Below are 16,197 nucleotides of genomic sequence, written 5' to 3'. Positions count from 1 at the left end.
GAATGCATGAATTTTCGAAAAATGCAAGAAAAATTTTTAAAGCATGCAATTGTCACCAAACTTAAAAATTGACTCAAGACTCAAACAAAAAACACAAAATATTTTTTATTTTTATGATTTTCTAATTTTTTGTATTTTCTTTTATTTTTTCGAAAAACATATAGGAAAAAGAAAATAAGAAATTCAAAATCTTTAAGAAGAATTCCAGGAATCTTTCAATATTAGCCCAAAGCTCCAATCAAAGGGTTGGACATGGCTTAATAGCCAGTCAGCTTTAAGATGAAATTACATGCATTGTGGTGATTAGTTGAAGACCAATTCCAAAGGAGTTTGAATATGGCTCTGCAGCCGGCCAGGATTCAACATGCTTCATGAAACTCTGGAATCCATTCTTAAATGTTTTGAAGCCATAGAATGATTTATTTTAAAAAAATTTTGAAAATAGGAATAAAAATTTTTTTTGAAAGATTTTTGAAAAGTTTTTTAAAAGAAAATTACCTAATCTGAGCAACAAGATGAACCGTCAGTTGTCCATACTCGAACAATCCCCGGCAACGGCGCCAAAAACTTGGTGGACGAAATTGTGATCATCAACAATGGCTCCAATAATTTGGTAGCTCTCACACGTGAATTACACTTAGTCACAACTCCGCACAACTAACCAGCAAGTGCACTGGGTCGTCCAAGTAATACCTTACGTGAGTAAGGGTCGATCCCACGGAGATTGTTGGTATGAAGCAATCTATGGTCATCTTGTAGATCTCAGTCAGGCTGATTCAAATGTGATTGGATTAGATAATTAAAAGATAAATAAAATAGGATAGAAATACTTATGTAAATTAATGGTGGGAATTTCAGATAAGCGTATGGAGATGCTTGTCCCTGCTGAATCTCTGCTTTCCTACTGCTTTCATCCAATCCTTCTTACTCCTTTCCATGGCAAGCTGTATGTAGGACATCACTGTTGTCAATTGCTACATCCCATCCTCTCAGTGAAAATGGTCCAAATGCTCTGTCACAACACGGCTATGCTTGTCCCTGCTGAATCTCTGCTTTTCTACTGCTTTCATCCAATCCTTCTTACTCCTTTCCATGGCAAGCTGTATGTAGGACATCACCGTTGTCAATTGCTACATCCCATCCTCTCAGTGAAAATGGTCCAAATGCTCTGTCACAGCACGGCTAATCATCTGTCGGTTCTCAATCAGGTTGGAATAGAATCCCATGATTCTTTTGCGTCTATCACTAACGCCCAGCCTTCAGGAGTTTGAAGCTCGTTGCAGTCATTCAATCCCGGAATCCTACTCGGATTACCACAGACAAGGTTAGACTTTCCGGATTCCCATGAATGCCGCCATCAATTCTAGGTTATACCACGAAGATTCTGATTAAGGAATCCAAGAAATATGCGCCCGATCTAAGGTAGAACGGAAGTGGTTGTCAGTCACGCGCGTTCATAGGTGAGAATGATGATGAGTGTCAAGGATCATCACATTCATCAAGTTGAAGTGCAACGAATATCTTAGAACAGGAATAAATCGAATTGAATAGAAAATAGTAGTAATTGCATTGAAACTTGAGGTACAGCAGAGCTCCACACCCTTAATCTATGGTGTGTAGAAACTCCACCGTTGAAAATACATAAGTGATAGGTCCAGGCATGGCCGAATGGCCAGCCCCCAAACGTGGTCACCAGACCGAATGATCAAAAGACGTCTAATACACTAGTAAAAAGTCCTATTTATAATAAACTAGCTATTAGGATTTACAGGAGTAAGTAATTGATGCATAAATCCACTTCCGGGGCCCACTTGGTGTATGTTTGGGCTGAGCTTGATCTATCCACGAGCTGAGGCTTATCTTGGAGTTGAACGCCAAGTTGTAACGTGTTTTGGGCGTTCAACTCTGGTTCGTGACGTGTTTCTGGCGTTTGACTCCAGAATGCAGCATGGAACTGGCGTTGAGCGCCAGTTTACGTCGTCAAATATCGAACAAAGTATGGACTATTATATATTTCTGGAAAGTTCTGGATGTCTACTTTCCAAAGCCGTTGAGAGCGCGCCATTTGGAGTTCTGTAGCTCCAGAAAATCCATTTCGAGTGCAGGGAGGTCAGATTCCAACAGCATCAGCAGTCCTTTGTCAGCCTCCTATCAGAGTTTTGCTCAGGCCCCTCAATTTCAGCCAGAAATTATCTGAAATCACATAAAAACACACAAACTCATAGTAAATTCCAGAAATGTGAATTTAGCATAAAAACTAATAAAATCATCCCTAAAAGTAACTAGATCATACTAAAAACTACCTAAAAACAATGCCAAAAAGCGTATAAATTATCCGCTCATCACTTCACCCCTTGAGCATCTTCCTTAGTGAATGAGATGGTTGGCAAGTCAGGAGTTCTATCATCTTTTCCGACTTGGTATACCTCTTTAAGATGCCTCTTCTGTGATGATTTCAAGATTCCTCCTCCAACAAATCCTCCGTTGATCATATGTCTAGCCGACTTTTCCTGGCCAGCTTTTCTATGACATTCTTTAAGTCATAACACTCATTAGTAGAATGTCCATAAAGCTTGTGGTACTCGCAGTATTCTGTCCGACTTTCTGCCTTTTTTTGTTTGATTGGGCGAGGAGGTGAAAACTTCTCAGTGTGGCATATCTCGCTGTATACGTCTACAAGAGAAACTTAGAGTGGAGTATAACTATGATACCTTTGAGGTTTTTTCGAGTTGTACTCCTCTATTTTCTTGGCTTCTTTCTCCTTTTTTCGAGGTGGATAGGATATGATAGGCTGGGCCTCGGGAGGGGATCTCTAGTCATGGATATATTTTTCTACCCATTCTTGTATTTCATATAAGGATGCTGGGTGTCGCTTGGATATGAATTGAAAAAATGACCCTTCTTTAAGGCCATTAACTAGTCCCATTATAACTACTTCAGTAGGTATGTTTTGTATTTTCAAATAAGCTTTCTTAAACCTTTTCATGTAATCCTGGAATGTCTCTTTGATTTCTTGCTTAACTCCTAGCAAGCTCGGAGCATGCTTTACCTTGTCCTTTTGAATTGAGAATTTAGTAAGAAATTTTCTCTTCAGGTCGTCAAAACAAGTTACTGACCTAGGAGGTAAGTTATCAAACCACTTCATTGTGGTTTTGGTTAGGGTCGTCAAGAAAGCTTCGCAACGAGTAGCATCAGAGGTGTCGGCTATGTACATCCGACTTCTGAAATTGCTAAGATGATGCCTCGGGTCGGTCGTTCCATCATATAGATCCATGTCAGTGGGTTTGAAATTTCTGGGTACTCTAGCCTCAGGATCTCTTCAACAAACGAATCTCCACCTCCCAGAGGGCTTTCTTCCTGATTTGCTCGATTACTCCGTCTTCGGAGGTCAACTTCCAATCTTAAGAGCTTTTCCTCCAGCTCTTTTCGTCGTCGTACCTCCCTTCATAGTTCCCGTTCTGCTTTCCATTGTTGTTCAGCTTCTAGTTCAAGTTGCTATAGTCATCCACGGTGACCATGGACTAATCCTAGTATCTCCGTTGGATGTGGAGGTTCTTCATCTTCTGGTGGATGGACCTTTGATTGGATCCGCCTTAGTTGAGGATTTTCCGAAGTTCCTTCTCCGTGGGGAATGTGCGCTCTTTCTCGAGGCGGAGGTATTGTGAATGTGAGGTCATCACGGTGGGGCTCCGATTTCGATTCAGATCCTATGTGACTGTCTTCATATTGGTCGTCCGCCATTATCAAGGGTTGAATTCCAAGTCGCAAGCTACGGCGCCAATGTTCCGAGTTATCTGAAATGATGATTTGGGCCTAAACGTGAGGTTCAGACTCTGTATTGTTCTTGCGTTGAAGTGCTGCCGTCCGAGTTCCTTATAAGGAGATGAGGGTGATACCTGCAAAAAACTCAAATGCTTAAGTTAGCAAGAGTTTTAACTAGATTTTTAGTAGATTAGAACAGGTGTATACCTGAGAAGTGTCAGTATATTTATATAGAGTCGATAACCACCTTTTGGAGTAGTTCCACCTTTGTTGGTAGATGACCGTTCCCTTTATCTTAGAAGTTTGTTAAAACCTATCTTATAATGGAAATAAAAATGGTAAAAGAGATTCAAAAAAACAATTACTTATTTAGGTAAGTAAAACGAACTCCTCATATCATATTCGTATTCGACTTCTCAAAAAGGTCGGATAAATGGTGAAGACCATTTTATTTGGCTAAGCCTTTTTGTCTTTATTGGACCTGACTTTGTCTCTTTAGGTTAAGCTATATATATATACTTTGATAATTATAGTGCCTTAATAAATATATTGCTAAAATTAATTAATATAATATTTTTTTACTCTTCAACAATATTTTTAAATTTAAAAAAATTAATATAAAAAATTTATCATTTTAATTTTAATAACACAATAACACCATAGACTTCACTAACTTATACACGTGTATGCATCAAAATCTTCGCAGTTGAAAGCTGCTTTAACAGGTTTATTTTATCCAAGATGGGACTTATTAGCCGACATCAAGCATCAACACACCCAACACCTGCAAATGCAAACACTTCATAAATCTAATCATGCAGCACAATATCAATGAGAACGCATTAGATTATACGGTCGCTGAATGTGAATTTTTCCAAGCATAATAACAATGTTTCTCCACAACATAAATTGATTCAGGTTTCAAATGAACAAGTTGGCATAAATTAAACAGTCCGTTGTACATTGAACACAACAAATACACCCAAGAAACCGAACAATTCCCCAAATTTCTACATGACGGCTCTTTGACCTTTCTCTACCATATCCCCATCACACAGCGTACTGGCAAATTCCGTGTGTCACTTTTCTGTTGCATCACTTGCAGTTTCACTAGACGACTGCCGTATGAATTGGCCACGGAATCGCGGTCGCTGTTCAGCTAATTTCTTTCTGCTTTGATATCGAACCTGAAATTCAAACACTACTAAGTTAGCTTTCTAGAAGCAACCGGGAGCCACGAGAGACTTTCATAACATAAAAACTTCACTCCGATACCAAGCCCATCAACAATCATTTATTGGTTCACAAGAGACACTTTCATAACACAAATTCACTAATACCAAGTCAATCAACAATCATTTATTAGTCATCAACTAATGAAAGAGTGAAACCAAATCTAAAAACCCAGAAAGTAATCACCAGAAGTGAGAAATCAAATTGCACTTTCATACTTCAACTACGGGAATGCATGATTTTTATGCATATGCCCCCTCTTAAAAGTACACGAATTGGTAAAATACGAAATCGAGAGTTTAAACACACTTGGATAATAAACTTGAATTATGCATGATAGCAGAGGCAAATTGCTCATTTCTAAAGATATTTTTAGTTGTGTTTGACTTCATATAATATTACAGAACAATGACCATTACATTCCCAGTCTAACCTCCTGATCACCAACCAAATATCTAATGGCTTAATCACACTTGGATGATGAACTTGCGTTGTGTATGCGACCCACTTTAGTTTCCCCCTTAACCTACTTGTGCATGAGGGTCAAATCCCTAATTTTTTCAGATATTTTTTATTTTGTGCTTGACTTCATATAATAATATTACAGAACAAGAAGCATCACATTCGTAGTCTAACAAGCTAATCACTAATCAAACATCTAATTACAGTTTCTTATGACTTCATCGCCATCTGCGAGTCTGTTACATTCAGTGTCATATACAAACTAGTAGAAGCAGCAATAGGAATCCTGTTAAGGGAGTGTGAATCGTGAAATTTTTATACATCGCATTTTTATTCCAATAAATCGGTTGAATAAGATTCTTTATTTGATTTCAGAATTCAGAATCATATAGTGTTTAATTGTATTTTTGGTCCTATCCTCTTTTTCCTTTGTCTTATTTAGTAGTCCTCACCATGTGTTTTGCATACAACTGCGATTCAACTAAACTCTTAAGTTAATACTGGCTATAACTATAAGGTGTTTGGTCTGCCGGTAAAATTTCATGTATGAGCGCCAACAATGCTCATACAAGAAATTTAACCGTTACTTTTACCCTCTAAATAAACACACCCTTACTGAAATCAGGAGCAGATTAAAGAAAATAAAAATAGGAAGTAAAATAGGGAGAGAAGTTGATTTTAAAGAGTGTAATAATCCAACGTAACCCTTTTATCTAAGCAACCGATGTGCATATTATTGCAAAAACACCTGGAAGAAGCATTCAATACAGAATCTACAGAAGTTCTAACCTATCCATACTCTCCATTTAAGTAGGTTACTCAACAACCACCCTATAATTAAGAGATGCAGCAAAAAACCAACAAAAATTTTATGAACTCCGGAGAATCTGAAATTTAGCATAGCTAGCTTAGGCTTGCACTATAAGGCATAAACATGAAATTTTTATTCTTTCCTCCATCAACCGTTTAGATTAAACACACAAGTTCAGGGAAATAACTTAGCAAAGAAGTTAAACTTCAATAGAGCAGGGTGAGTAATGAAAATAGAGATGCATGGAAGAGTGGTGAAAAATAAAATTAAGGCAACAAAGCAAAAGATCAATATGATTATCAGGAATAACTCCTCAATGGTCAATTACCTTTTTATGAAAGGATCTCTCATTTCTCTGATTCCTTTTCTGACGAAACTTAGTTAAGGCTGCTTGCCTATGAGAACTCTTCTTTTGATCTACCTTGTTGGCACTTCCACTCCCACTAGCATCACCACTTCCACTATTCCCAGCAAGTGGATTGTTGCTTTCTATGTTTGTCCCTCCAGCAATAACTGCTGTGCTGCTTCCATTTTGTCCATTGCTCCCATTGTTGCTGCCTGAAGCACTTCTGTTGAGACTAAAATTTCCAATATTACCTTCAACTGCGTTTGAAGAACCACAATGTGGAGCAGCAGCAGCAGCTAATTTCTTTGATGATTCAGCATCATGATCAGGATGAAGCTGGTGCTTCATGTTGTTAGCAATGATGTTCTGGTTTTCATAATGGTGACGGAAGTCCTTAGTTGTCAAATCCTTGTGAGTGTCTACCCTAGTTGGTACCAGCATTGTTGCTGTTGGATCTTCAGTATTATGTAAAACAACTGTTTGGGAGGTACACTTAAGGTTGCTCTTTACAGGCTGGAAAGCAGATGATTGGTACAAACATTTTGTTGTTGATGCCACTGCTGGCTCACTTATGACTGCAGATTTTGTAAAAGCATTATTAGTAGTAGAACCCATATCATTGTTATTGCTAGCACCATTTGAATTTTGATTAGGAGGATTGCCACTAGAATGTGACTGAATGTCACGAGATGAATCCCTCTTTGTAACTTCTAGGCTATTATCATGTGGAGAATTGCTTCCAGCATATCTAGTGGGCGACTTCTTAGTGTTAGAGGCTGCATTATACCTGAAGCAAAAAAAATCATAAAAACTGTACACTCCTCCATCTTAAGAACATAAATACATAACAAATACCAATCATCATATACCTTGAGAAGGCAGAAAGGTCAGAACGTCTTAAAACATTCCGTTCATCCTGAATTGTAATGCCAGCATCTTTAACTCCTCTAAGCCTCTTTAAACTAAGCTCAAGAGATGGTAAGTCCTTAGCATCAATAGTGCATTTATTTTCAATGTCTAAGGACCTGGGTCTTCTATCTTTGGCTCCAAATTCTGCTGTATGCATCTGAGATCCAGAAGTGCTAGTGATGGCATCAGACAGTGAAGGACCTTTGCAGCTACGGTTGTTAGATTGATTCCCACAATTATCCTGCTGTCCTCTATTCCTTTGATCATTGAATTTTGAGGGCCCTACATCAATTGTATTGCTATGTTTTGAACCCGCAGCTTTGACTGGATACGCAAAGAAAGATACTTGTAAATACATGGATATGCATCAAATTACATAACCGCATATACGAATTAGCAAGCATCACATTAAGATAATGGAATCAGCAGTGTGATGCGCAAAAGGAACGGGGAACATAACAGCATAAACTTTTTATTTGAAAGAGAGATGAACCCTCAAAGCATCAACAGTGACACGGCATCCAAAGCATTTTTCGAACAAAAGAAATTGAACAGATAGGAGCAATTTTGCAATCATCCAAGCACAGTCGGGCATTCACTACGTAGGACTAACTAATCATATGAAAGCAGTTCTAATACTATGAAAAGCTTCAATAAACACAGCATATCACTATCACACGTAAACAATGTGTGTATGTGTGCAATTTTGCAATCATCCAAGCACAGTCGAGGTATTCACTGCATAGGACTAACTAATCATATGAAAGCAGTTCTCCGCTTTCTAATACTATGAAAAGCTTCAATAAACACAACATATCACTATGAAAAGCATCACACGCAAACGGTTTGATGGAGGAACTAGTGACTGCAGTAACAAGAAGACAAAACTTCTGTCTTACTAAGACGTTCATTTTGTTCTTGACCCTCCTTTGTAGATGGAGGAACCATCTTTATTCCACATATTTCAGCATTGGAGTGAACAACCTGAGCACATGTGCTATCAGGGCACTCGGCTATTTGATCCCACCGGGAAACTGGTTTGGGACTATCAACTTCTACAGCTTGTTTGGTCCAGGAGCTCTGCAAAAGGAGAAAAAGATGACATTGGCTAGTAACATTTGGTTACCAAATAAGTAGAATACAATCTCTATACACATCCAAACTTCTTTTGCAAATACACAATTCAGAATTTCATATGACTACGATTAGTTGATTTTGAATTTCATAAATTTAAATGGAAGCTTGCGGTGGTCTTTGCTCCTAAACTATACAAAATATGTGGTGCATTGATAATAATGACATGAGAAGGAGGCTCCTATTTCTCCAAATATTAGAAATAACTGCATTACATGCTAGTCTTAGGGCAGAAAAATGTTTATATTTTGATTCTAGGTAGGAAAGGCAGAAGCTAGAAAATAGATATTCGAAGTAATAGGACAATATATTTGATATGAACTGTTATAATATGATGTAGAAAACAGCAAGCCCTGTTTTGATTGGTATTGAAATTCTACTTCTGAAAAAAGGTAAAAAAGGGAAAAAAAAGAGACATCATTAAATACAAGTCAATATGGAAACCATTCCTCAGAGATCATTTATGATTTTTCTAACATATGATGAGGGACAATATAGTAACCCACCCCCCACAGAAAAGGGCAAAAGCTTTGTTATTACTCGACTACAAAAGGAGGAGAAAGAGTTTTGGTAGCAACAAATGCTCTAAGGGAAAATACACATTTACAAGAGAAATTGTATCTGCTTATGTGTAAAGACAACCCAGATATTCACCAGTTTAAACAAGCGGGCAATAGATAAAAACTTAATACATTAATGAAGGCCATAAAGTTTCAATCTAAGCGAGGCCAAAATGAAATTCAACTTGGAAAAATTAAAAGAAATGGTTTCGAAGAAGGCTCAACAATTCAATGCCACATCCCCTCCAGTTGCAACTGCAATGATGCTAGAATAACCACAACCGATTTCAAATTGCAGCCATGACAACTGCAATAGCAAATGTTGGCAATATTTCACTACAGCCACTTGGATAGTGCCACAATAGTACCCACTAATTACTCATAAGTCATAACAGCAAATCAATTTCGATCTTGTCTCTGGCAACAATAATATCATAATATGTTGATATTAATATTATTCATCTTTGAAAAGTTTACTTTGAGACATGATATTCAGATTGGGGAACTAATGTGATGTCTACGCAGCATTCAACAGTCCAGGGAAGCAATCAACATGTTACAGGAGATATCAGTGGCAACATTTTCATCTTAAAGGACATATCTTGTTAAAAACCATCAAATGACTAATAGGGTGATTCACTTATCTTGCATGGACTAAAATAAAACTTTTAATCTTTGTATTTCATTTTTTAAGGAACTCAGCAGAGTGGTCACAAAGGATGGTATTCTTTTAAGACGAAAGAGAAGACACACATCCGTTAAGTGATTGAGCACACAGCAAATTGATACTCGACTCGACGGAAGTAACTAACAAAGAGACTAAAATAGACAACATTCAAACTTTTTTGGACTAAAACCAAAAAGTAAGAATTTTATAAGGATCAAAAACTTATTTAAGCCATTTCAGCAATTATTTCCTCTGATTCTTATTATCCCCATGCAATTACTTATAGATATTTTCAGCAATATCATGCTAAGCAATATTACAATTAAAAGTGGATACTGGGATGGGAAATTATAGGTATATAATTTGAATGTGTTTCATACAACACCATAGACAAAGTCAATTATACATTTTCAATTACAAGTGAATCGAAATGGAATTGCAAACAGAAGAGCAAACATGCACGCATGAGAATGGTTCCAACAAAAGATCAAGGGGGGAAAGTTGTACCTGAGTGCCACTGCCATTGTCACTTCCATCCCCATTATTCAGGCCTATACTTCCATTATCATCTTCATCGTTGCTTCCAGAATTATTATCAGATTTCTCAAGACTCTTTGATTTTACTGACTTCTGGGTTTGTGTGCCACTTTCACTGCCACTGCCACTGGACTGAGGGAAGAAAACGAAGAAATAGCGTCAATCAACAAAAACAACAGCAACGCCTTGTCCCACTAGGTGGATCAGCTTAAAAAATAGAGTCAATCAACAAAGTATTTTAAAGTTGAATCCCAAATCCCATATCAAACAAACTATATTAAGCATATGGGAACATGTCGTTACATTCAGCAAAATCCTCTCTGCTTTTAAGAAGGAAATAAAAGTAGTTCAATAGACAGCTAAATTATCGTGTCATCACTGGACTTTATGGACTAGAAAAGGGTAACAGCAATGCATCACAGTATATTGGTCAGAAAAGAAACAGAAAACATAACATAGAAAGAGGAAACTGAGTCAACTTACACTATGGCATCTCCTCCAAACATGCTGCCAAAGGTTTTTAAGCTCATTCTTCCTTACGGGTTTGACTAGGAAGTCAACAGCACCCTTTGACAAACACTTGAAGACTAAACCCATAGAGTCACGAGATGACATCACTGCACAGAAATCCCATTAAAGGCGGTAGAAAAGAGTATTTCTTACGGAGAATGTAATGAGGAAGGTAAATGCTTTAAACTAAACATGTAGATAACTCGTAATTACAACAAAACGGGAACTTCGGAAAACTTACTAATTACTGGAATGTTTTTCCGTGTCTTGTGGCTCATAATCTTGCATAAGAGACCAATGCCGGATAAGCCAGGCATTGCTACTTCAGTTAAAACAAGGTCAACATGATTGGTTAAATTCTCCAAAATCTTCCAAGCTTGCAACCCATTTGCGGCTTCAATAACTGAAAAATTAAACACGGGAGATTTTCCATAAAACAATACACTTGCTTCTATGAAAATATATTGTTTTTATTATGTAAAATTACACTCTAGAACAAATACTATCAAATAACACTTATGTGATTACTTTGATGCCATGAACAATGTATTTGCTCATAGAGTTAAAATATAAGATGTTAAAAACACAACTTTTCGGCTGCAAACAATCACCAACTACTTCCTCTGTTATTTCTAGTTTACAATTATAGCCCATCCCAATTTAAAATATTACAGACCGCCTTGGATCAGAGAAAACATTTAAAACATGAACTATGTTTCTACATGATCATACAATCACAAGGCAAGCCACCTTTGCCACACCTCACTCCTATTAACCAAACCAGTAAAAGTGAGCCAATTAACAAAGAAACAAAAAAGATCTAGAAACTTCAGTAGACAGTGGTCAATAGTGACTTTTCAAACTGATGTGGTGTCGCACATTCTGTGAGCATGTCAGAGGCAGCAGCATCAGATCAAACTTTGCCATGGCAGTTGTCAGGTGTGCGTGTTGCAGCTTTTCATGGCCCATATAGAACTAATGCTATCACTATTTTTTTATATTTTTTCCTTTTAATGAATAACAAACAGGGTTGAGGATAACTTAGCCCTGTAATTTGAACTGAAAGTGAAGCATAGGGTTTCCTTCTTGATGTCAAGTCCATCTCTTCCACTCTCTCCACTCTTCTTGCTCTGTCTACTGCCACTAATTTTCTTTTCCAGCAGCCCACATCCCTTCTAATCCATCTCACTCCAATGTTATTCTAATGATGTCTCTTCCTTTTTGGTATTAGATCCTTTCTATAAATTCTGACCATTAATAAAAGAACATGTCCAACTGCATAAAATGTAAAATTTTTACCAATATTTTCAATAGCAGGCATATTCCTGCCATTTGGTTGACAAGTTGTTCCCTCACTACCTAATATGCAAAGGCATACATTACTTTCAAACTTGACAAACTAAAACCAAGCTGTAGTAAAATTGAACTATGCAGTCAATTTTATTCTTGGACATGACAAGTATATAGGTCATTTAGAGAGACTTGTTATCAACCCTTTAGCTTGCATGATGCCTTTGCATGGTCACTTTATATACAATTTCTTACACTGCAACTAGCATCTCTATCTTTACTAATTGAATTATAAATTTATAATAGATGTAAAAGAAGGGACAATTATCAAATAATCTTATCAGCAATGCCATGAAATCATTGAAACATAACTGCTAATTGTTGAGATATAACCACCAGTTGAGGGTTTTATATGTCAACAAATAATAATAATAATAATAATAATAATAATAATAACTGAAAGAAGGGGGGGGAGTAATCTTTCCACACTTTTGGGACTTGATTTTCCCTAACATGAGAACAGAACTGACATCCCACATGCTGAATACCACTGGCCTCCTCATCCCACACTAGTCATGATGGAAACTCTGAATATCAAGCATTCATTTTCATTATATACAAGCTGGCCAATACAGATTTTGCCTCAGATATTTATTTAAACTTTGTTTCATGTAGTTAACTTTCCTTGGAAGTTACGAACCTTTCATGCTTCAAAGGATATACTTCTTCTCTGGGTACTATCTCGTTCCCTACACCATACTTGATTCCTTAACCAAATTCAGTCTGAGCACTATCTTCTGGTTCAGCAAATCAACCTTGCTTTGCAGTAGGAGTTAAAAACAAATTTAACAAGAATACTACAAGAAAATTAACTTAATATTTCCCTTTTCTTCTTTGATTAAATGGTTTCTAGGGAGTACACAAAAGGGCAAGTTGAATGTTAAAATTCTTTATTTAAACCCATCAAGCCACTAATAGTTGACTGTCGACAACAATCATGGCACATGATGACATATCTCAAAATAAACTATTCTTAATAATTTCCTTTCTCAAGGAGCTACTCCCAAAGATTAATAACAGATTATTGGAGGATCAGGCAAGTTAAAATTTTTTATTATCTGGGTGAGAAGAAAAATAAAGAAGCCAAAAAATAAATAAATAAATAAAAATTAAAGAAAAAAGAGAAGAGAAGAGACCAAGGGTGGGGTGGGATGGGAGGATCAAACATAATGAATTGGGGCAGCCAGTGTATGCCATTTTCATTATGAAACTGTTTAGTAGAACTCCCATACTGAAAGGCAATTATAACTACATTTGATAAATAACATAAACCATTATAAAGATTTCAGCTATATTCAAAAGAAACGGGAAAAGTATTAGAAATCTGATTTGATGACAAATTCAATAACATTCAGTGAATCTAACCTATTATTACTTACTGAAATGACTATAAAGGATAAGAAAAATAACAGATCCACACCCGCACATCCTAACACTTTGTTTCCCTAGCAAACTTAATCTTCTGAGTCGATTATGAAATTGCAAAATAGCTGAGCACATGTAAGATATTTAACCAGCTCAAACTACAGCAAAGCAATAGTCAGCACAATTAACCAGATGCAACCCCCCCCCCCCCCCTCTCTCTCTCTCTTTCTCTTTTTCTTTCTTTTTTCCTCTGTAGAACAAAAGAAAAGTTGCAGACCGAAGCCAAAAGAATTCCACAAGCAAGCATCCCCAGACTCCAGTAAAACTAATTACCAGGTGACATCCAAGTGCAATATTAAGTTTGAATAGGTTTGTGTAACATGCAGATATTATCAAGTGAGACATTTGGCATATTATATGTACAGTCACTATATACCACATAGAGAAGGGAAACAAAATTTACACCCCTCCTTTCTGCATGCATTACAACGTATGGAAAATCAACGGAATAAAGGAAAATTAAGTTTGACAAGCATACAGTACTTCTCAACAGAAGCAGCAGGAAAAGTATCCAAGCTTAACCCAAAAAAGTAAGGCATTCAATAAGATCATGATGACAACCAACCTTCATAGCTACAATTGCGTAGCAATGCAGTAACAACATGGCGCGTCGAGTCATCATACTCCACAAGCAAGACCTTAAGAGATCTTATATGTAAAAACCTCTCCCAACAAATCACTGCCCCTTGAGGCTGTTGCTGTGGCACATGCTGCAGGACGGAAGAGGATTCCACGGTCCCTCCCTGTCCTCCAACCTTAACATCTTCACCAACTCCATTACATTTTGCTCCATCATTCTCGTGTAAACCTTGTCCTTCACTGGCAACCCCATCCGGAAACGTCCTCTTCCCATCACGTAAGCGCTGGCTCAGTTCTTTCAGCTCTTCCTCATCGCCATCAACACTCATCTGGACTTCCCTTGTCATCCAAAAGGCCCTAATTTGCAACGATTATGACTCGTCCTCATCCAAAAGTGCAGCAAACGAGCGTATAGTTCTCACAAACACCCAACCAACCCAAACACAACTGTAAACCACTAGATTAATTAATGAAAGTAAAAAATAAAAATAAAAAACTACAATAACATATATTTGGCAAGATTTTATATTCACACACAGCCTGGACAAATATCCATAGCGCCCCGAAACAAAAACCTTTTAAGCTCTTCTCAGTTCTCACCCTGCAACAGCAGAGCATCATATCAGACACAATAACACCAACCTTAAGCCTAACATCATGTAAACTACTACTACATGCATATCCCTGCCCTTCCTTATATAATTCTCTTCAATAAATAATGATTTACACAAAACTAAATGAGTTTTTTCCAATCCGGAAAGTATCTTCCAAACCCTAACTAAGCTAAAGAAGAACACTGAAGTCTTAACTGAGAGAAGTTCCGAGATTTGACTCGGGTTTACTTAAAAAATTGAATCCAAGACGGTTAAGCACGCCAAAAGTAACGTCAGAGATGTAACCGTAAACACCAGAGAGATCTTTCCTTAAACATGAACATCCGAAACCAGACACGATGCATCCTATTCCTGAAGATAAATCTCATACACTGCCAAAGAAGATAAATCAGCTAATTATTTTGCATCCACAGATAATTTTTTTTAATTCCTAATCAAAATAATCCAACAAAATAAAACGAAAAAGCAAGATTACCAGCTGGGAAGCTTCACTAATCGCCATTACGAAGCTCGATCCAGAAGGAAATCATTATTTACAGAAAACATTAGTACTATTATTATTAATCAACTGATCAATTACATAATAATAATAATAATAATAATAATAATAATAATAATAATAACGATTATGGTTAAAACCAGAACTTTCAATTGAATTGAGATAAACTAACTTTTTAAAAAGAAAGAAAAGGGGCAAAAAGATCTTTCGGGTTTAAACTTTAAAAGTGGTGAGTGAAAGAAGCTTGACCCAATCTGAAGAAAACCACGGTGGTATTAGGGAAGAAGGGATAACGCCGACGTTAGTTTGTTTGGGAGAAGGGGGGAAAAAGAAAAAAGGAAAAAAAAAAAAGAAATAAACACGAAGATATCGGAATGGGTTGCTGACGTGGAAGAAAGGAAGGTGTGGAATGTTCGAGAAGCGGCACGTGGTTAGAGATATTTCCACGTAGGTATAGCAAATTGGGGGTTGGGAATGCTGACGTGGACGAAATCAAAAGCAGGGTGCTGGAGGGTGGATATCGAAGCGGAGAGGATCTTGGAGATTTGCGAGTGACACGTTTCGAAATCTCCGATTCCTAATGTTGCTAGCAGCGTAGCTCACGGAGTTCACGGCGTTCACCGAGTTTAGGTCACCTCTATGAAATGACAATAATGTCCTTTGGAATCAAGTTGATTAGTTGAAGGCCTGAATCTGACTAACAGATTTGTGTTAACGGCATTCGACATATCATGCCATTACACTTTACGGTGATAAATATTGGCTTCTAAATATTTTGTTTAGATAAAATAAATATAAA

At 37.1% G+C, this 16,197-nt stretch overlaps 1 protein-coding gene across 5 annotated transcripts; it reads right to left on the bottom strand.

Moving 5' to 3' along the window:
* Positions 1-4,590: 4,590 nt before the first annotated feature.
* LOC130961225 (two-component response regulator-like APRR7) lies at positions 4,591-15,734 on the bottom strand. 5 transcript variants are annotated; one of them, XM_057886976.1, is made up of 11 exons: positions 15,375-15,734; positions 15,095-15,270; positions 14,823-14,886; positions 14,272-14,732; positions 11,173-11,334; positions 10,905-11,038; positions 10,392-10,553; positions 8,423-8,603; positions 7,484-7,847; positions 6,597-7,401; positions 4,591-4,949 (listed from the first exon to the last, which is right to left on the bottom strand). In XM_057886976.1, exons 4-11 carry the CDS (start codon positions 14,630-14,632, stop codon positions 4,842-4,844), a joined length of 2,277 nt encoding a protein of 758 aa, XP_057742959.1. In that variant the 5' UTR covers positions 14,633-14,732; positions 14,823-14,886; positions 15,095-15,270; positions 15,375-15,734; the 3' UTR covers positions 4,591-4,841. The 5 variants fall into 5 exon arrangements, with proteins under 5 accessions (XP_057742959.1, XP_057742962.1, XP_057742958.1 ...); XM_057886979.1 differs by adding an exon at positions 12,922-13,036 and having other exon boundaries at positions 14,272-14,886; positions 15,375-15,733; XM_057886975.1 differs by having other exon boundaries at positions 14,272-14,886.
* Between the last annotated feature and the right edge of the window lie 463 nt (positions 15,735-16,197).

This window comes from Arachis stenosperma, chromosome 2 (genome assembly GCF_014773155.1).
Source record: "Arachis stenosperma cultivar V10309 chromosome 2, arast.V10309.gnm1.PFL2, whole genome shotgun sequence".
In the NCBI taxonomy this organism is placed as follows: Eukaryota; Viridiplantae; Streptophyta; class Magnoliopsida; order Fabales; family Fabaceae; genus Arachis; species Arachis stenosperma.
The sequence above is the reverse complement of the archived record's forward strand: the minus strand, read 5'-3'. Positions and strand labels throughout refer to the sequence as shown.

What these genes read in the sequence shown, in the direction of transcription:
- LOC130961225 (XM_057886975.1), bottom strand. Translation starts at nt 14,632, where the DNA reads ATGACAAGGGAAGTCCAGATGAGTGTTGATGGCGATGAGGAAGAGCTG. An exon ending in GAAAAACATTCCAGTAATTA is followed by an intron (nt 11,039 to 11,172) that starts GTAAGTTTTCCG and finishes ATTTCTGTGCAG; the next exon opens with TGATGTCATCTCGTGACTCT. An exon ending in GACCTTTCTGCCTTCTCAAG is followed by an intron (nt 7,402 to 7,483) that starts GTATATGATGAT and finishes TTTTTGCTTCAG; the next exon opens with GTATAATGCAGCCTCTAACA.